The 21,820-nt window shown below is 44.6% G+C and overlaps 5 protein-coding genes across 5 annotated transcripts in view; 1 reads left to right on the top strand and 4 right to left on the bottom strand.

The window, feature by feature from the left end:
• porb (P450 (cytochrome) oxidoreductase b) overlaps positions 1-4,723 on the bottom strand; it is a gene marked incomplete in the record, with an annotated part of 27,823 nt that extends 23,100 nt beyond the window's left edge. Inside the window, 2 exon segments of the mRNA XM_062553390.1 lie at positions 1,694-1,880; positions 4,705-4,723. Of these exon segments, the coding sequence (XP_062409374.1) occupies positions 1,694-1,866 (173 nt within the window).
• Positions 4,724-6,106: 1,383 nt separating this feature from the next.
• sbds (SBDS ribosome maturation factor) lies at positions 6,107-9,969 on the top strand. Its single transcript, XM_062553391.1, has 5 exons — positions 6,107-6,310; positions 7,440-7,569; positions 7,665-7,865; positions 8,472-8,636; positions 9,284-9,969. Exons 1-5 carry the CDS (start codon positions 6,183-6,185, stop codon positions 9,410-9,412), a joined length of 753 nt encoding a protein of 250 aa, XP_062409375.1. The 5' UTR covers positions 6,107-6,182; the 3' UTR covers positions 9,413-9,969.
• Positions 9,970-10,466: 497 nt separating this feature from the next.
• LOC134100275 (claudin-3-like) lies at positions 10,467-11,581 on the bottom strand. The gene has a single exon (XM_062553394.1). It carries the CDS (start codon positions 11,509-11,511, stop codon positions 10,855-10,857), a length of 657 nt encoding a protein of 218 aa, XP_062409378.1. The 5' UTR covers positions 11,512-11,581; the 3' UTR covers positions 10,467-10,854.
• Positions 11,582-13,421: 1,840 nt separating this feature from the next.
• Positions 13,422-14,746, bottom strand: cldnj (claudin j). The gene has a single exon (XM_062553393.1). The coding sequence runs from the start codon at positions 14,483-14,485 to the stop codon at positions 13,772-13,774; it is 714 nt and encodes a 237-aa protein (XP_062409377.1). The 5' UTR covers positions 14,486-14,746; the 3' UTR covers positions 13,422-13,771.
• A 418-nt stretch (positions 14,747-15,164) lies between these two features.
• On the bottom strand, positions 15,165-21,255 carry LOC134100269 (claudin-4-like). The gene is made up of 2 exons (XM_062553388.1): positions 20,680-21,255; positions 15,165-17,127 (listed from the first exon to the last, which is right to left on the bottom strand). The coding sequence occupies exons 1-2, from the start codon at positions 21,155-21,157 to the stop codon at positions 16,415-16,417; spliced, it is 1,191 nt and encodes a 396-aa protein (XP_062409372.1). The 5' UTR covers positions 21,158-21,255; the 3' UTR covers positions 15,165-16,414.
• Between the last annotated feature and the right edge of the window lie 565 nt (positions 21,256-21,820).

The raw sequence follows: 21,820 nt of genomic DNA, 5'->3' as shown, positions 1-21,820 counted from the left end.
GTTGAAGCACGCTACATGAAACAGACACACATTGGAGTCCTTGCTTACAGCATGTTTCCATCTGGCTTGGCAAGAGACACAAAAACAACAAGGCCCTTGATACAGGACCGTGGATAGGACAACACACGTCACACTCGACATCCCACTGAAACCCCAAGCAGGGACCTCAACGGCTGAACGGCTCAACAGCTCAGTTCTCCTGAAATTGAGGTGACCCATTCAGAGAGGGGGTTTCAATTCATGGGTCACAGCGTCACACACGTACACACACACAACAGCTGTAGCGCAAAAACACAGGAAGGAAAGACACTTTCAGCACGTAGAATGAGAACAGTGGTGCCCTGATAAGAGTTGATAAGCGCAGTCATCAGACGCTGTTAAGTGCAACTCCTTGCAATAAATTACCCTGAAACAACATGATTCTTAAGCCTCTGATATCCTCAAGACCTCCAAACTCAAACACATTGCATAATGTAGTCTTACATAAAACTCATGTAACATATACATAAGCGAAGCTTCCCCCCCACCCACCCTTCCTTTTTTCTTCCTTTAGCTTGTTGACGACAGCAAGTTTTACCTTCGGCACATGATTTCCCTCTTTCTCTGTCTAAAGAGCTGGATTAATACAGGAGTTGAGCAATAACTAACCCACTTTCTAGGTCATGACCCCCTCTGATTTTCTGGAAAAAAAAAGAAACAGGTTTCCTGATGGCCATGGGAGATCTTAGAAAGCTTACAAAAGCAGCCATGTAAACCAAACCTGATGTAACTAGAGTTTCCCCCTCGAACAAAATGGCACCTTCATAATGTCCTCAACACCTGACCTTTTCTCCACACAGACGTGATCAGACAAGGTCTAGTCTTATTTACTATTGATCGGCAAAAAAACATGCAGCGTCTCATCCCACTGATTCTTTCTGACTGGAAAGGATTCAAATGAGCGGAGCCTTGGATGCCTAAACTGAACACACGACACCACTTGCCCACCTATCTGTGAGGCTTCAGCTGTTGGGGTGGACAATAGCAGAGCGTCCCACAGACCTCTCTTCTCTACGGTGGTCTTCAGAGAGACACTGGCCATACCGTACTGCATTCAGCAAAGAGGGGTCTACCTTCCTAAATATTCAACTCAATTCACAGCTTCCCACAGACCTCTCTCTCCAAGAAAGATTTCATAGATTTCAACGATATTTCATGGGCAGGCCTAACTGCATTCAGCAAAAAGGAGTCTACTTTCCTAAATATCGTTGAAATCTATTAAATCTTTCTTGGAGACAAAGGTTTACGGGAAGCTGTGAATTGAGTTTAATATTTCATGGCCATACCTTACTGCAATCAGCAAAAAAGGGTCTACTTTCCTAAATATTAAACTCAATTCACAGCTTCCCACACAGACCTCTCTCTTTCTCTAAGAAAGATTTCATAGATTTCAACGATATTTCATGGGCAGGCCTAACTGCATTCAGCTAAAAAGGGTCTACTTTCCTACATATTAAACTCAATTCACAGCTTCCCACACAGACCACTCTCTTTCTCTAAGAAAGATTTCATAGATTTCAACGATATTTCATGGGCAGGCCTAACTGTATTCAGCAAAGAGAGCCGTCTAGTTCCCTAAATATTGAACTCATTCACAGCTGATGATGGGGATGGACTAAAGAGGGGGTGGGGGGGGGGGGGGGGGGTAACTCACGGAATGTCAAGCTTCTTGAACTCGGGGATGGGTTCCGGCTTCTTGCGGAAGGTGAACCAGTAGATGAGCAGGCCGGCGATGAGTGAGAAGAGCAGGATGTCCAGGTTGCTCAGGAGCGGCTCTTCCGCGTCCACATCGGGCTGGGTAGGCACCTCCGACTGCACGTCCGCCATGGCTGATAGCAGGACTGTGAGAGTGGGAGGTCAGAGGTGAGACAACATTACAACTTCGATCTGAAGAAGGCCATAGGCTGAAACGTTACCGCTTTAATAAAAAATCGGGAGTGTGCGGCATCTCTCTCTCTCTCCATAAATATTACAACTTCAGCCATAACTGATAACCAGTGCATCTTGCATCTTGCATGCATCTTACTAGTTACTACTTGTTCGTACACACACAGCCACCGATGTGACAATCAAACGTCATGGTGGAATTCCGTTAATCGCTTTACTACACACATACACTACTGGCGATTCGATCACCCATTGAGTCAGTGGAGATACACTGACCAGACAGCTGTTTTCTATTTAGGATGCATCAAAATCGCTCTGGAAAATACTAGAAAGGGGCTGGTTGGAGCTATGCGACGGCTGCCCCAACATTCCACTTGCCGTGTGTGTTCCCCCACTTAATTCAATAGATCGGATTCAATTTTGACAGCCATCTGCCATAAATCGCCATAGTGTCGCCACCATGTGTGAAGGCAGTGTATTTGTTTGTTTGTTTATTCATTTTGCTGGTTAAGTCCTGTGTGCGGTGTCGGCATGCTTATGCTGCAAAACCACAGAAACGTCAACAAACTACAGGTCAAAGGCCAAAGGTTAAGCGAGGGAATTACACCCCAAATCTCCCGTTCCCAAGATCAGCACTGGACTGAATACTTCGACCTAATGTTACATAGCCAAGGAATACCTGCACAACGACCAAAATTGGGTATTTAAATCTATTTCAATGTCAAATGTCTCCGCCATAGACCCTCCTCTCTCTTTAACTTGCACAACAAAATCACAGTGAGGGCGCCCAACTCTTCCAGACATGAACTCCGGACTGGAAATGGTCAGAGTGCTGTTTTACTATGGTTAGAGACAGTGCTGTTTTACTTCAAAAACTTCAGACATCAGAGTATCTCTCTACTACACCAGAACACCAAGATTAGTCTTTCATTTACCTTAGCAAAAGACTACAGAGTAGGCCAACTCATAAATGCAAATAAAATATATTATTATTATTATTATAAATGCTGGTGAATCCCCCGTTGATCTTCCCAAAGTTAACAAGAGCAGCCTGATCTGTTCCTAAAGTAACATTCAGTTCTGAAGGGAGAACAATGTGTTCTGACTGCGTACATTTGGTTCTCTTGCTTACTCAATGACTGAGTAAAGGGTGTAAAAGCAAGTTTGTGATCTCTTGCACTCAGTCAGTATTTTAACAAAAATTATAAACTTCACCACAGCTTACAAGTGAGAAGTGACTGACATCTGATCAAATACACGGACAAACAGGAAAACCAATGTCAGTTGCATGATTTCTTTTCTGTTGTCTATTAATCAAAGTTTCAGACTCTAACAGCAACTTTCATCATTCGAATAAATAATTGCCCTTTCTGAGCACAATGTGGTTTTTACTGGGATTGACCGAGCAGTTCACTGAGTATTAGGGAGTTCATCCTACAAGTCTGTTAGACACAAGTGGCAAACTTGGACGAAGCCCACTTGAAACAATCAATTATTAAACCATGACGTGGACAAGTCTATTAGATAAAACAAAATACAGGTAAACAATGAGAATTCATATAGCCTGTCCTTAGTCTATCAAAACGCCCACAATTACAAAGATGCTCTTAGTCCTACTCTACTAGAAAATGTAGCATCAGCTGCCGTACATCACATCACAAGTAGTATGCCAGGTGGAGAGCTGCAGACTTCATAGACAAATGTACAATAGCTACAGAAAAATAGTTTGCCTTGTTATAAACAGAAAGATGATATTTGTCTGACATGAATTTGGAGAATGCGCAGTGTCAGCCTAGATACAGAAACAGAGGGGTTCGTTCAGATATAATAAAGCTTTATCATATCTATGGTTCCTTCAGTCCACGCAATGAATAGGCATTTTAGGGAGCCTAGCTTGGTCACATGCTCTGACTAGACACTGAACACTCACACGTAGCACTCCCATAAAAGCCACAACATGAAATTGTCTGGGAGTCTTGAAAACGTCAGGGACAGCTAATAATCAAGACAAAACAAAGTCTGTGCCAAGCTTAAAACCCCAACATTAACATTAACCTAAGTTAGCGGAATATCAGTCTGATAAATTCACTGTAACGATCAAGATCACCTCGATAATCGTAATGTCATGCCTTACATTCAGCTACAATAGAAGCTTGAGTTAGCTAAAATCTGTCGGATTGTGTTAAAGCTAATGACGACGTTGGGATAATTTCGAATGGGGTCAGGAGAGTTCAGGATCACAAAGCCACTGCTCACCTGCTATCTTATCTCCTGTTGCACTGACTTGGGTTAGTGCATTTATCGTTCTGCAAATAACAACTAACATTAGCGTAAATCACAAAGTTGACTCGAATGAGCGAGAAAGGATTCGTCTTGCTGGTCGTCAAAGTATGTTACTGCTAACGTTAAGTTGTTTGGCCAATTTATAGGGCGATATCAGCCCGTCAACTTTAAGCTATGTTAGATACAAACAACATAGTCTGTTTAATATATGACGCATCTATGTGGTTGTATTACAATCGTTTTATCCAGATGCAATCTTCTAGAACAACGTTACTGGTAACATCAAATCAGTTTTGAGAAAGTTTATAACTTCATTTTATCAAGCTAGCGACAGCTAACAATTGCTCCTGACACTGTTGTTAGCTCTGCAACTACTTTGATGAGGCATGACGTAAATTCTATCTCTCTAAATATCAACTATACAAAACACTGATATTGTCCATAAAAATGCACCAAACTTGACAAATATGAGTGCAAGAAAGTTCATCCACTCACCCTCTCACCCTGTTCTGTTAGACAAATTGCACGATGCGGAAATTTTACGCCACAGCGTCACATTATTGGTCTGAACCAATATGCTTCCAAATAGGGGTGTCATAGGAAAGGTGTTGTTTTTTACTGTGCTATTATCGATCAATAATACATCAAATATGACTCAAATATCGTATTTATATCTCTACTTATTTGAAGTATATGTGCCAATCTATATCTGCTTGCAATTTTATAATAAACCAAAACTGCGCGAAACCTATGAGTTCCGTACTTACATTACCATATCACCTAAATGAGCGGATCCATAAAAGTTACCTAATTACGCCGTGCACATGTAACACGAATTCTATCGTAAATCACAAAGTGCAGCAGGGAAGAGGTCAGGGTTATGTAATCCTACCGACAGTACAAACTGTCTGAAGTTCCTTGAAACTTTAGTTACCTCCACAGTGTCGGCTATACGAGGTTGTTCTCTACTGTTGCTTTAACGATTGTCGTTGGGGTGAATGGGATAGTAGGCCTAGGCTACTTGAAAGTTATAAAACCGACTTGCCAGTTGTCAACATCAGAATTCGTTTTTAAAGACAGGAAAGGCTTGCCTTTGTATTTTAGCCTAAATTAACTAAACAGTGTTATGATATACTACTACAATATATTGTATTCTGAAATTAGTATGAAGTGAAATTCTGTGTAGAGCCTTGCTTTGTCAGTTTGGTTTCCTAATCCCAGCTGTAGCCAATCAGTGAATGTAATGTAGGCTACTGCCTAACCATGAAAAGACACACACTTATTAGTCTGGAAAATGCCGTTATTAATTGGAAAAATACAAATGTAGCCTATTGTTATGCCATTTAAAGTCTCATATAGAAAAGACTATGTTCTGTGTCTACCCTACATCTCCCCTCAAATTGAATATCTATCTATCTATCTATCTATCTATCTCTAGCGCCTCTGTAGGCTAAACATGATGGCTTTCTAAATATTTGATTTGTGCTTTTCTATGATTAGCATGTATGGGTGGATGTTTGTGTCATGTAAATCTGTCCCGTGGGACAATAAAGTGAATCTTGGATCTTCAAAAAGACGGTAATGGTCCTGTAAACAGATAGATAGATACTTTATTGATCCCCAAGGGGATTCAAGAGTTTCAAATGTGTTTTCAAAGATCCAACTTTCACTAAAATGGTTTATTATTTAAATTAGGAATGTTGTTGTATGAATGCTAACAAATGCAAGGATTCTATAGGCTACTATTATCCACAACTCAACCCATATAAACAAGCGTGTTTTTTTTCTCTAGCCTATTTGGAGATATTTTTATTCGCCCGCTGTCACTCAAGCTACCAACGCGCATCCAAGTAGGACCTTTTCACGTCTGTTATTGTTTCACTCCGGAGCGTTGTGAAGGCACAACAACAGAAGTTGCGTGTGCACAGGTAGAGAACGTTGTTGCCTGTGGAGGTAACTTATCGGTATTGAAAATGTCGATATTCACGCCAACCAACCAGATTCGACTGACGAATGTGGCATATGTCAGGATGAAGAAGGGTGGAAAGCGATTTGAAATAGCCTGCTACAAGAATAAAGTCATGAGCTGGAGATCCGGAGCGTGAGTAATGGCTGTCAGAACCAAGGGGGCAGGCATATTCCCGGAAGTAGAAACACGAAATGAGCTGGTGATCAACACTCTGCTAACTCCCTTGGACGGCCATAGATTTCAGATTTTTTTGCGATCCCATAACTTCATGTAACATGTGCCCTTTGTCTCCCTTATAGCTTCTGTGTATTCTATATAGGGTATCGAAGGCAAAATTAATTCACTTCTTCCCCGTATATTACGTTGGTTTCCCGTAAAGAAGTATTTTAGCATGTCTGTTGTAGGGAAGCTAACGTTCGCCCGTAATGTTTGGATAAGAAGCTGAGTGAGCCTGCACGAAAACCATGACGGAGAGTCATTCGCAAGATCAGTGAAAATGCGTGTAGCCTACGGTAGCCTAATGTTTGATATGGTAAAGCATTACCAAGAGGCAAGTACACATAATAATAATATTAAAAAACGAACGTTAACAATTTCAGAGGTTTTCGATCTATCAGACGAGTTACAGCAGGCGAACGTCTCAAAATGAGTTTGAGTCTGCGCAGTACGATGAACAGGAAACGAATTTTTGTTTCAGCCCCCTCTCATTGAGAACGACGGAGTCTGTTTGTCCATTTCTTTTAGGTCTATGGTCAGAACCATGGTGGCTAACTGCCATTAGCTAGCATTACGTTAGCTATGTTCAGTGTTTTATTTGGTGTGTTGATTTGTTTAGATCAATTATTATTACGTATATAAAGGCAGTCAATGATTTGCACATAGCGACGACATTTTAACGTTGAATGATGACAAAAGATTTCAAATAATTCGATCATTCCAACCATCGCCACAGTTTCGCCCCAGCCTCTCGGTTTTACTTGCGTCACGCTATCCTACAACATTTCTTTGGCCATCATTACACGACGATGTTCGGTGTTCGTGGGCTTCCAGTCAGTCTTTAAACCTGAATTCCGATATCTGATATCTAGGCTAATCATCGGGATGTGTCCTCTGTCACTCCGAGGCTGCCGGTGGTTGGCAGTCACGTGAGAGAAAGGGAATCTGGGAATGTCAATGGAATGTAACTAAATGCCAAAATAAAATATCTGGCGCCTTGTAGCTACTCTTCTCAATTATTTTCCATCCTGCATCTTTACTGTAGGGAGAAGGATTTAGATGAAGTCCTACAGACAAGTACAGTGTTCATCAATGTGTCGAAGGGTCAGGTGGCAAAAAAGGAGGATTTGTCCAAAGCATTTGGGACAGACGACTTGACCGAAATATGCAAGCAAGTGAGTAGTCATCACTGATACTAACATGAATCTAATCTCCAGCATCTCTCAAGTTATGTCCTATGCTCATATATCTTATAATGATCTGTTCTCAGATTTTGGCAAAAGGAGAACTTCAAGTGTCAGACAAAGAGCGACAGAGCCAGCTCGAGACATCGTTCAGAGACATCGCCACAATAGTGGCCGAGAAGTGTGTGAATCCGGAGACCAAGCGTCCATACACTGTCAACCTCATAGAAAGAGCCATGAAGGACATCCACTACTCAGTCAAAGCGAACAAGAGCACAAAACAGCAGGTTTGTAGCAGGTCTCCCATAAGGTTAGGGGTAGATGTTTCATCAGAAGCACCAGATGTTGCTTCATCAGGTGAGGTTAGCCTTGTAATTGTATGTATCTTCACTTTTGTGAGTCACGGCCCAAATCTTTATCTATGATCTTTGCAGCTACATACTGACCCCTTGTGGATACTTATTATACTGAAAGTTCTAACATTATTTATGGTCAGGTTCCGGATATTGGTTTGTATGTTCTTTAGCCCAGTTGTACTCTGGTCTGTCCCTGGATCAAGTGTTCTCGCACAGCATTTATGTAACAACATGTTCAAGATTATATACTTCATTGGCCAAATACTTATTTTTCTTCCTTTGTATAAATGTTATCTTTACCACATCCCTGTTTTCAATATCGTCATTTGTTGTTCAACTTACCTACAACTTATGAAACCACCAAAGTATAAAATACTTCTTTTCTTTTCTTGTTCATTAAACTGCTTGTCTTATTTTTGTTTTTAACCACTTTTGAGATCACTGATGAAAAGTGCATTCTAAATAAAATGTATTATTATTTTATTAACGAAGAATGTTGAGTTCACCAGGAGCCTAACTATATGCGTCCCCTGACAGGCTCTGGAGGTGATCCGCCAGCTGAAGGAGTCCATTCAGATCCAGCGGGCTCACATGCGTCTGCGCTTCATCCTGCCCGCTAAAGATGGCAAACGGATCAAGGAGAAGCTCAAGCCCCTCCTCAAGGTGGTGGAGAGTGAGGACTTTGATGACCAGCTGGAGATGGTGAGGGCTGATTTTCCATCCCACATTAGATAGTGGTTAATTAAACACATCTGGCTCAGATCTCAACCTCATCAACTATCACTTACACGGTGGTATTAACAATGGCCACTTACTGAAGACCTTTTATATATATATATATATATATATGTATATATATATATATATGTACAGTATGTATATATACTCTTTTGAGTATATATGATCCCATGTCGCTGCATTTATCCAGTGAATTAGTTAACACACACACACACACTAAGCGAGGTGAAGCACACAGTAACCCAGAGCAGTGAGCTGCCTGCTCAACAGCGGCACTCAGTGAGGGATGAGGTGCCTTGTCCAAGGGCACTTCAGCCGTGGATGTGGGAGAACAGTGCTCAACCACCCCCGCCCACATTTTTCCTACTGGTCGGGGATCGAATCGGCAACCCTCCGGTTACAAGCTCGAAGCCCGAACCAGTAGGCCACAGCTGACCTTTAAAGCCTGTTCTGAATAGAAATGATGTTGTAATGTTGTGCTAAAATATCAGATTAATGTTGAAGACTGCAGTGTACAGATTCACAGGTTTGTATTTTTAATCATATCTGTGCTCATTTACGTACAATTTTATGCAATGTGTGTGCTTGTTTGTGTGTGTCCTGCTCCTCAGGTGGGTCTTATTGATCCAGGCTGCTTCCGGGAGATTGACGAGCTGGTCCGCTGTGAGACCAAAGGCAAGGGCACTCTGGAGGTCCTCAGCCTCAAGGACGTGGAGGAGGGAGACGAGAAGCTGGAGTAGCGCATCGCTTCCTCTCTCAGACCCCACTACACCGTCTGGCTGTGAGGAGGGTACACCTTTTAATTTACTCCGTGTTGCTAAGGAAACCTAATGTTATCGCTTCTGCAAGGACCACTGTGGAATATGCTGTTATTTTCTGTGAAAATTGTACAATGGCTTTTCAAAAGGGACATAATTAAAGAAGGAAAACAAATGTGCTTCTCAGTGATCAATACTAGAAACTGAATTCCCAGCATGACTTCTTAAAAGAATACACAACCTAACTGTGCCTTGCTGAAAATCTTATTACGCTCCAAAGATGACTGGGCCGGAGAACATGTCCACAGTTGTCGAAAGTCAGTGTGTGACCACATAACAACGTTTGAGTGCTAGATGAAGTGTTGAGGAGATGTCACACTAAAAAGTGTTTGGTGATTCAGTTATTAAAATGTGTATTGCCATGGAAATATGCCATTGCTATCACCACTTAAAGTGTATGTGAATCAATATTCATTGTACTACATGTACACTATTACATATATATACACTATTAATTAAAATTCGTTTGGATATATCAAGTGAAGCCCAACTGAGGTTGTTGATTTTTGACAAAGATGATCAATATGTTGTATGCTTCTGAGGGGTACACTGAAAAATGGAGGTTGGTGGTATGTTGAGCACATGGTTGAGCATAGATTCTGAGGCGTCCCAGAAAGTTCAAGAGAATCCATACGAGCTACAGCTGCATTCCAGACAAATTGGACGTCCGAAGCAAAGATTCTAGATTCCGCTCTAGAATCTTTGGTCAGAAGCCTTTTCGGTTCAGGGAATGTTGTGATTGGTTTCGGAACTGGCATGTTGTGTGGAAGGCATGGGGATAAGGCTTAGAAGCAGGTGGGACATGGGAGATGGACCGATAAAGAATAATTGACGTTACAGTAGTGTGTTGTATTTGTTTAAAATACAACCCCACCATTTCAGGATGTACTCACTTTTGCTCACCCCTCGCCTGTTAAGCACTAACCCCATGCCATAATATTCCCCCTCTAATGCAGAATAATAATTATATTTAAGGCAGTTTCAGGACCAGTGAGTGCCCACTGTTTATTGTCCTTACAAAAACGTGCCACATAATTGAGACAGGACATACATTCACATGCTGAGCCAGATGAAGCCGAGGTAGAGGAGAAGCAGAATAATCTGACCATTTATGACCTCATGATTTGTTAGTCTAATGAAGTGGTCATCCTCCTCACCTCATTAGCACAAAGACCATAAAAAACACCAACATATATTACATAAATAATAATTGTAGAAAAGTGCTAGAGTAAAAACCTTTTAACGCATCACCTTGTAGAAAAGTTAATTTAGCCTATGTCCAACACCGTAGTCAAATTAAGGCAATGCATTTCACCACAACCGCCTCCATGTGTATCGTAAAACATCTCAGCGTTCATAACTTTTCAGAATGGTCTTGTGGTCGGATAATAGGGCGAATCGTCTTGTCCATAAGTGTGGGTGCTGAGAGGGTCCACCGCTTCTGGAGCGCTCGGTGACGCCGGCGTGCGATAAACCTCTAGCGGGGGCGACAGACAGCACATACTGACCAGAGTTCCTCCCCCCACCACCAGCAGTACCGTCCCAATCCAGCCCGTGTAGAGTGCCGGCCCCAACTCACGTTTAAGTGGAATCACACTGTTCAGAGGCTCAGAACTGCGGTGGGACACCCAGGACGATACCACCAGCAACAACAAGCCTGACACGACAAACAAAACACCCGAGACCACCTTCACCTGTACGCGCCCGGGGAACTTCAGACGCCCGACAACGTATAGCAAGTTTGCTACAAATCCGATGCAGATCGAGGCAGTAATGAGAGCCCTCCAGGATCGGAAGTTTCCGGACAGATGTAGCACCGACTGGATAAAGTGACAATGGAGCGAGCCGTCTCCTTCCTGTTCCCAGTGGATCCACACGCCGTCCCAGTGCAGAGCCACAGTGTCCGTGTTGTTGTCAACAGAGCCGGTCACCGTCCACATGGCCACAAAGCGGGTCAACACGGCACAGAACCAGCCCGCGAAGCCCAACCCGACGGCGGCAAGACCCAGCTTGTCGTTCATGCTGCTGGTCGACGATTTAAAACAAAAACAACGCGGTTGAAGCAGACTGTCACAGCTGCACTACTTGCTCGTCCGGATTCCTCGCATAGGCGTGGGGGCAAAGAGCGGCATTTGGGGAATAAAGAGAGTGCGTCCTGATGTTTGTTCCACCATGGTTTCAAAACAATCCCTTTCCCCCCCATTCTCCCACTCTGCCAGCCAAACAATAATGCCACTGTGAGCGTTTAAAGTGATATCACACAAGTTATTTGGATGAAGAGGCTTTGTTGCCGTTTGGCACAGAGCCAACTCTTTATTGTAGGCGACGCGCTTTTTCCAGACAGACAGACAACTGGATAGAAAAGTCTTTATTGAATTCTCACCAGCATAAAGGTCACAAGATGAAGAATATCTTTAGTGGCATAGTGTCTAGGCAAACGTTTACAGTAACTTAATCAAAGGATATTTGATTAGCCATAGACGGCTATCAGATAGCCTAAGGGAAATAACATGCCTATTTAAATCTGAGGGCAGTTGACCTTTGTTTCATTCTTGAATGTCCTTACTGTAAAGAGTTAATCATCAACCACATTAACAAAATACAAATACTTTTGAGCAGTTATATTGACTCGGCTCCATGGCATGGCATGTCCAACAGGCATTAAGTCAGTCTGCCGGTGAGTTTAAACTGCTGATTAAAGTTGAATCTTTAATCTACCAGTAGGCCTACTCTATCACCGAATCACTGGATCACTAACTGAGTTGATCAAATTGTTTCGATTCAATTTGTGCAGAAGAATCCGAGTCACATATAATATATATTATAGACTTGTGGAAGTCCTGGATGATAGTGGGTCTGGGTCCAGATGGGCGTTGTAGAGCTTGCACTGCACCTGACCCGTGCCACCGTGCAGGCCTCAACAGGAAATGTTTGTGCTGGCTGAAAAGCCTTCAAGGAAATGAGCGGTAGGCTATATATCCAATTAAGCAGTAGCGTATTACAATTTCACTCACAGAAAGGCTGCCATGCAATAATAGCGTTTCACCACTGTACAATGGAGGGGGGAGGAAAATACAGGGCAGTATTTGATGATGGCTTACCCAACACATGAAACTGAGTGACTGCTTACAGTCATGTCTGCTCTGCTGATGCCATGGCAACTCCTGCCTACTTAGCCCCCTCATTACTGCCTGCAGGTATATTATAATATTGTGATTTTAGATTGTGGTACCCCAGATGTTTTTCAGTTGAGGAATTAGATGAGCAACCAGTATGGAAGTATTTGCCTTCGGAGAACGATTGCCGTTTATGGGGTATTGCAGAAAGCCAGGCTGCAGGAAATCAAAGCTTTTTCAGAGACTGAAGGCAAAGCTGTCGTTGTAATGTGTGGAAAAACATGGATGCCACAACAAAGGTTAAAACATACCCTCATTAATCTTCACAGAAAATGAAGCCACATCTGAATGCAGCTTTGGTTCCTTTTTGTAGGCGAACTTCAGAGGTCTATGACACCTATGTGCTGCTTCGTTCTTTTTAATGTTCGATCACCTTCCTTGTCAAGTAAGAGAGGCATTGATAAAGATAGGCCACACGTCTCCTCATGTTCTTCGTGCCCCACCTGTGATACCTCTATTCCCCACCAGTGGAACCTGCCACACTCTCCCACACTTTGAGAAACACTGGTGGTTTAAAAGTGATATCACACAAATTATTTAGAGAAAGAGGGTTGTTGCCATTTGGCACAGAGCCCAAAACTTGCTCTTTATTTAATGTGCTTTTTCCACACAGACAAACAACTTGATGGAAAAGCCTTTATTAAATGCTCACAAGCATAAAGGTCACAAGATGAAGAATATCTACAGTGGCATATAGGCCTAGAACATCTAGGTCAACTTTTCCAGTAGCTTAATCAAAGGACATTTCACTAAGCATATAGACATACTTATCATAAAAGGAAAATAAAAGGCCTATTTAAGTCCGAGGACAGCTGGCCTTTGTTCCTTGAATATGCTGACTTTTTGTGCAGATAACAAAGTGACAGTTAAGTACGTAACAAAAGAAGCATTCTCAACAACAACAAAAAAGAATACTTTTGAGCAGCTGTCTATCTCAGCTCCATGGCTTCGCCACAAATGTGTAACAGGCATCTAGTCAGTCTGCCAGATGAGTGAGTCTAGTCTGCTGTCTGAACACCCTTTGAAGAACCATCAGCCTACAACCGGATCGCTAACTGAGTTGAGCAAATTGTGTTACGATTCAATTTGTGCAGCGGAGTGCGATTCACACATAGTTCTTGATGGCGTAGCTACAGTGGGTGCCCGGTCTGGCCTGGGCATAGCGGGTGGCATAGCGGGTGGCGTAGCTCGGGCTCTCGCGTGGGCAGCTGGTGCAGAGCAACCCTCCGCCGACCACCAGGAGACCCGCGGTCACCCAGCCCACGTAGATGGCCGCGCCCATCTCGCGCTTCAGCGCCTCGTGCACGACGGGGTTGTGGAAGTCCTGGATGATGGAGTGGGCCGTCCAGGAGACGGGCGCCACCACGGTGAGGCCCGCCAGCACGTAGGTCACGCCGGACGCCACCACGATGCGCGCCTTGGCCCGCGGGTGGCTCAGGCAGTTGGTGCACTCCGCGCCCGCCAGGAAGACCACGAAGCCCAGGCAGCCCAGCGCCATGGCGACGACCACGAGCCCGCGCGCCGCCTGCAGGTCCGGGTCCAGGTCCAGGAGCGCGTCGTAGAGCTTGCACTGCATCTGACCCGTGCGCTCGTACACGCAGTTGAGCCACAGGCCCTCCCAGAAGACCTGCGCCACCACGATGTTGGTGCCGATGAAGGCCGTCACCTTCCACATGGGCAGCGCGCAGATCAGGATGGTGCCCGCCAGACCCATCATCGCCAGGGTGATGCCCAGCACCTGGAGAGCCATGCCCGCAGCTTCACCCAAGGCCTGCAGATCAGAGACAGAAAGGGGAAAGAGATTACACACATATTCCATGTATTAACCTCATAGTGTATAAAAAGCTTAACAGTGAATGATGAAACATATTGACCACTCCATGTTATCAGGGCAGGAAATTACCCTCATCCTACAAAGCAAGTCCACATATTAGGAGGTGTGGTGAGTTGTTTTCTCCTCAAATTTGGTTAAAGGTATGGTACACTTGAAAAGGTGAATCTAATTCTTAGACAGGAATCAGGGAGTACTAGGCTAACCTATTCCAATTTCACTCACAGAAAGGCAGCCATGCACAAACAGTATTTCACCACATGGGGGCAGTACAACATGTCATGGAAAAGGAGGAAATTCCTCTGGCTTACCAACACCTGTAGCACAGGGGGTAATTACAAGTATGTGGGTTAGTGACAAATCTGGCTAAGTTAACTAAGAGTAAATTGTAAACCTCCTACAACAAGAGCCCCATGGCATGGTTTTATTAAGAGATTGAAATGGAAGTTTACCACTTACTCTGAGTTAACTTACCCTGGTTTGTCACTAAACCACATACTTGAAATACCTATAACCATACTCAGGTTCAAATGAAAACAAAAACATTGGCAATGCTTTAAAAAAAAAAAAAAAACACCTGACAAATCATATGATGAATCAGGATGAAAACATTTAATGTGTTAACTTCAACATGAAAGAACCACTTAGGTATGAATGTACACATTTTATTATACTTTCTTTGTAAAGTCAGGTAATAATGAAACAGTTACAGACGTTACAGACAAAGCACAGTTTGGCAAAAACAAGAGTGCGTCACATAAAAAGACCTAATCTCTTCCCCTCCCTAACATGCCAAACCACATTACTAGCACACATATCAGGCTTTTAGTTGTCTTAAGTACGGTCATAAAGAACCAAATAGATCTTGTCTAGATAGCACAGACAATGCTGGATCTGGCCATCGACTAGGCCAGAGTCAACCTTTCCACAAAGCATTTTTTGAAAACCAAGACTGTTGTTTGAGAGGTTCACTTGTAACGAACGCAGGGCTGAAACAATGCCGGGTATTTAGAAGGGCCTATAGGGTTGGCTGTGGGGCTGTTATTCTTCAGTTTCCTGGTGAAACCAGAATGCTGGGGTGGGGGAGGGGCCGCAGGTGAAAGCCTGGTAACTCGAACCTGTCTTTCCGACTGTGAGAACAGAGACTTGCTTTCACACACAGACCTCTCTTAGCTCTGTTTACACATAATCACACACCATTCTGTTGATCATCAAACATCACTTGCTTCTATATATAAAAAATATGGTAAAATGTCTTCTTTTAGGTATAAATTGTTGATACAATCAAACTTCAGCAAGCTAAGCTGAAATAATCAAACAACTATCAGAACAAACTCAATACCACTCTAATTCATTTTTTCAGTGTTAAGTTTCAGTGCAATTAGCCCTCAGTTTCCCTTTCTAAAAAATCACAGTGTATCTTAACTTTTCAAAAGAAAATCCAGACAAAGGGACAAGACAGCCTTCTAGGAACAGGAATTAGGAATTAAAAGGGTCTATAAAAACACATTTACTAAACTGAATAACACACAGCATTAGTTACAGAAATACAGCCTTCATTTGACCTTTTCCTTCATCTGTCTTCAAAAGATCTATTTACAAACACCAGAGAATTGCTTAACAGATTTTCTTTTTTTTCTATAGAGGAAAGTGCTCAGCAGATATCCAAATTAAGATTTCCAAATCAAGTCATAATCAATCAGACGAATGCAGTCTTCATTTCACCCTCTTCTTCACTCAGTCAGGTACACATGTACTAAGCCATGTCACGCTGCTTGGGAGTAGAGTCCACAGACAGAAACAGTAAATGCGTGACGGAGATAACACAGAGCTGGGTGTGCACAGGGTCCCCTGATTGCATCAGTGATGCCATGGTGACGGCGTGGCACAGGGCACCTATCGGGCACTCCTGCAGTGTCAGATGTAGGTCTTGCTTGGCGAGGGGGAGCGCGGCGACGGAGGTTTGTGGCTGGGCACCGAGTCCGTCTGGCTGGACGGCTTGGGGGTCCTCACAGGGAAGTAGCGGAGCGACGCGGCGCGACCTTTGGCGACCTCTCCTCTGGGGGGGCAGGAGGTGCAGAGGAGCGCCCCGCCGAGCAGCAGGAGCAGCCCCGCGCCCCAGCCCACGTACAGCGCGCTGCCGAGCTCCCGCCGCTGGGCGTCGTTCAGCAGGGGGTTGTAGAAGTCGCTGATGATCGTGCTGGCGGTCCAGGACACGGGCACGAGGCAGAGGACGCCGCTGACCATCAGCACCACGCCGGCCGCGATGCCCGCCCGCGCCTTGCCCGCCTCGTCCGCGATGAAGTTGGTGCACTTGCCGCCGGCGAAGGACATGAGGAGCCCGACCACGCCCACCACCACGGAGATGACCACGAGGGCGCGGGCCGCCTGGAGGTCAGAGGTCAGCGCCAGCATGGAGTCGTAGACCTTGCACTGCATCTGGCCCGTGCTCTGGTGGACGCAGGTCATCCAGATGCCCTCCCAGATGGTCTGCGAGGTGATGATGTTGTTGCCGATGAAGGCCGTCACCCGCCACATGGGCAGGGCGCACACCAGGATGACCCCGACCCAGCCCACCAAGGCCAGGACGATGCCCAGGATCTGCAGGCCCACAGACGCCATGGCGACAACGACGATCGCACGGGAACCTTACAGACGCTCCACTCGGAGAACTCTCGCTGGCAAAGAAACCATGAGAGCACTGAGATGAGGCATTTATAGGGGGTTGGAAGAGGGAGGTGTGTGTGTGTGTGTGTCTGTGTGCTTGTGTTTATGTGTCGACGATAGGTATGAAGTATTCAGAGCCAAACAAAATTATACCTGCCTTACAGGTTCCTTTGTAGCTTCACACAAAGGCTGCAGTGGATCTGTGCCCCTTGGAGATGTATCTCATGTTACAGATTTCTCAGGAGAGCTGGCAGGTGGTGTGTGCATGTGTGTGCGTGTGTGTGTGAGTTTCAAGTGCCCTTGAAATCTGTTTGGGTTGTGGAGAGCAGTTCTCCTCATCTCATTTTAGACGGCAGGATCAGGCAGTCTGTGGTGTTTAGGTTTCCATTAGCACAGGAAATGTTATTTCAGACGTTTCCACAGGGCCACACCACAGGACACCTGTGGCACCAAATCAGGTCACCACGTCTCACATACAGGAGGCACTAAAAATACATTCTTCAATCACTGTGCATGTGTTCAATTTTCTCATCCATAATGACAAATGTAACTTTTCAAATATTTCATGTCTGTTCAGCAGTGAGCAATTAGTAATACTATGCCTGCAGGTGACATCTACTCCAGCCTGCCTGACAGTTACAGGTAACTTCCACATTAAAGGAACACTCAGGCAAGTGTGACGGACTAAATAAAAGTAAACTTTATTTTACGCTTTTTAAAGCCATTCTAACAACAATTCTAGGAAACTTTGAAAGGGTAGAGTGCAGTGAGAGTGACAAAAAAAGTAGAAGTGACAAAAATAGTAAAGTAAAATTAAAAAAGATAGTGTGGTAGGAATAAGTGCATCAGTGAGTGCAATTGTCCGTGTGGGGAGTGCAGCTGGGAATGACCACCTTCTTTTTGTCCCTATAAGATTGCCGTAGTCGTGGACACCTCAACAGGCACAATTAGGTGCTGAGACAATGATCAGCAAGGGGGATTGTGGCTGGGAATGAGCGCCTTGTTCAATTGTCCGTGTGGGGAGTGCGGCTGGGAATGACCACCTTCTTTTTGTCCCTATAAGATTGCCGTAGTCGTGGACACCTCAACAGGCACAATTAGGTGCTGAGACAATGATCAGCAAGGGGGATTGTGGCTGGGAATGAGCGCCTTCTTTTTGTCCTTGTCGAGGTCTGCTATGGTCGTGGACACCTCAACAGGCACAATTACAGTACATCTTAAAGCAACACTAAAGCACTTTTCCTCTGTCGCACACACGCTATTTGTTTATCCAGCAAATAATAGACAAGGTAGAATATGTTGCATGATTTTATGAAAGTATGATGTATTGTGACATCGAAGCAAGTCAAATGTGTAGTTTCTGATGTCTCATTTCATCGATCTACAGATACACTACCCCACCTCGTGAAGTTACATAGTGTGGTTATAGCCGATAGAGGGCCGCGAAGTGAAAGCAGAAGTGCCGTTCACCCTGATACGAGTTGATGAACCGCTGAAATGATTTTGGAAACATTATTTTAAGGTACGAAAAACTCTTTAGTGTTGCTTTAACTGATCCTTGTTCCAATTTATCTGCATAATGAATTGCAGTGTAACAACCTATGAAACAATAATATCACATACTTATATTACCCATTCATAATGAATTGTGTGTGTATCTACCTACAGACAATTAGTACATCATTAACGCTTGTTTCAATACTTTGCCAAAGGGGCCTCTCTCTTTTGAGAAGGATGGGGTGAAGTTTTGGTCTCTTGACACCCTAACATTAAAGAGTAACTCCGGGATAAACTAACTGTATGTGATGTTACATATTGTCACATAGGTTATTAGGTTGTTACTCTATACTTTATTGTGCAGATACACTGGAACAATAACCCCTTAAAGTAAAGTGTTACCAAAAGTTGTTATGCTTTTGTTTTGTGTCTCAGCATTGCTGACCAATTGGGACTGTCCATTTTGTTCTTGTGAGAAGAGGCGCTCACAGCAGGACAAGTCACAGCTCGGAGCCCTGACCTCCAGTGCACCAAAATGGCGTCTTGTCTGCAAGGCAGCCCGGTATGCTGCAGGGTCACATGGTACGGCCTGACCTGTCGAGCACCATTCCTTGCCACCCAAGGCACACAATGGGAAAAGCTTCAAACTGTAATCAAAGTGAAACAGCATAATGAGACCTACAAATTCCCCCGGTGATAACAATAACAGCGATGGCTTTACTAGCTTTGAGTTTCGCCTTAGGTTCACTGAAGCATGCGGTCATGTTTACAGTGTGTCAGTAGGGTGTAATTTGGAGGGCATCCACGAGTACCTGCCTGGGAAGAGCATACAGTAGACTGTTACTGTAGATGCTGATGGTTTTACTTTTAGACTTTTGTAGTGTCATGGTATGGCAGCACCTGAAGGAGTTTTGAATTCATTATTCAGAATACACCTGGCAACCTCCAATTACTGAGTTTTTACCTTTCACTTGCTGTTTGACCGAGATACATGAACAGGTTTCACTCCTGCCCAGTGACCCCCCCCCCCACACACACACACACACACACAGCTGCCACCCACGTCCACCACACCCACTTATGCAAAAGAGGTCTCAACACATTTCATCTCTGTACTGGTGATCTCTAACGACCTGCTTTCAGCAACCTAAAACTGGAATAGCAGGTGGAAGGGAAAAAAAAACAAACCCAACTAGAGTTACATTCTCAGAGGGCCTACTAACCTATCCATAAAAGTCAATAAAACTGCACAAGGACATCACAGTTTAACTTCAGAGATTTTCTTTTTATTTCAACATAGACATTCATGCAGTCAGAAAACCACAAGATTCTTTAGACTGAATTTGCAGACATAAACAATGTGAGAAGGAAAAACAATTAAATAGAAAATAATGTCACCTCAATCATATACATCTGTTTACATACTGACTTCATTCACAGTCTAAATGACACAAAAGAATAGTGACATAATAAAGGCATTTGTCTTGCATTAATGAAACATATTTACACTACGTATCCTTCATATAGTTTCCTTGACTTCAGACATTCTGATCTCAAATCAGCTCAATCAGCAATCAGCAAATTAGATATCACAAATCCTGAGTTTGCCAAGCAGGAATTCAGGCAATAAAAGGTTAAGGTATGTACCACACCGTTGCACTTCCTTAGTCCTGGGGGCTATTTTAAAATTGTGGAAATAATAGCTTTGGCACTTCTGTTGTCTTGTTTTTCCATCAAAGTCCAGGTGAATACTTCCTTCATGTGGAAATACCTCAGTGCACACTGGCAAAGCTTCACTGAACAAAAGGAACCAGGTTATTAATGTCTCGTGTTAAGGCCTTGACCCCTTCGGTCAGCGTAGCCTCACACGTAGGCTCGGCTGGTGGCGGTGGACCGGGCCTGGGAGTATTTCACTGGGTAGTCGTCCTCCTCCTTGGGTGGGCAGTTGCTGCAGACCAGACCCCCTCCCAGCAGGAGCAAGGCTGCGCTGCCCCAGCCGATGTAGAGGCCGGCTCCGAGCTCCCGCCGCTGGGCGTTGGTCAGGACGGGGTTGTAGAAGTCCCGGATGACGCTGTTTGCCGTCCAGCACACGGGGATGAGGACCATGACGCCGGCGATGATGAAGGTGACTCCGCTGGCCAGCGCCACCTTGGCCTTGGACTTCTCGTCCTCCACGAAGTTGGTGCACTTGCCGCCGGAGATGGCCAGGAGGATGGCGAAGACGGCGATGATGATGGCGATGACCACCAGGGCGCGGGCGGCCTGCAGGTCCTGGGGCAGCGCCAGCAGGGAGTCGTAGATCTTGCACTGCATCTGACCCGTGCTCTGGGTCACGCAGTTCATCCACAGGCCCTCCCAGATGACCTGCGCCGTCACGATGTTGGCGCCGATGAACGCGGTCACTCTCCACTGGGGCAGCGCACAGATGATGATGGTGCCGAGGAACCCGATGATGCCGAGGGAGAAGCCCAACATCTGTCTGCACTGGGACACCATCTTGACTGTCTCTCTGGTTCTCTGTCTTTCTCTCTGTTTGTCTAGAAGGGTGCAGTAGACACGGTTGTAGCGACGGTTAGTGACTGAAGAAGGGACGGATGTGCAGAGATATAGGGTGTGCTGGCACAGGGGGGTGGGCGGAGCTAAGCGGCTTTCAAACCTCAACTGAAACTAGGTGATGGAGGGAAACTGGGGGGTGGAGGGGGTGGGGGAGGAAGGAAGGAATGGGGGGGGACTTCCAGCTGGACCAGATTCCTCAGAGCTTCGTCACGTCGATGCCAGGACCAGTTTCGGCCGAGATGCGCATCTGTGAAGTAGCATTTGAAGTCAAATAGGAAGGGTGAGAGCTGGCCAGAGTTCAACCGAGAGGGACTTGTCTGGCAGGCTGGTCAGGTGGCTAAGACGAGTGTCAGCACAGGAAATTGCTCCACAGTCGATACTGTTTTGCTTGGTCACTGTTGGACATCTTTGGCATCTGGACAATTTATCTCATAGATTACTTTCACTTCCTTTGTCTTTACATCATCATGATGTCCCATATTGCCACTTCTTTGCATCAGCTTTCCAAGATTTCATCATTACTGCAACTGTGATGTGGGTCATATCCCATGTTCTTCTACCTTTGTTTTGTCACTTTGTTGTAAAATCATCATGGAATGATCC

Source organism: Sardina pilchardus, chromosome 13, assembly GCF_963854185.1.
Source record: "Sardina pilchardus chromosome 13, fSarPil1.1, whole genome shotgun sequence".
NCBI classification, from domain to species: Eukaryota; Metazoa; Chordata; class Actinopteri; order Clupeiformes; family Clupeidae; genus Sardina; species Sardina pilchardus.
Note: the sequence above shows the minus strand (reverse complement) of the source record. Positions and strands in the feature narration are given on the sequence as shown.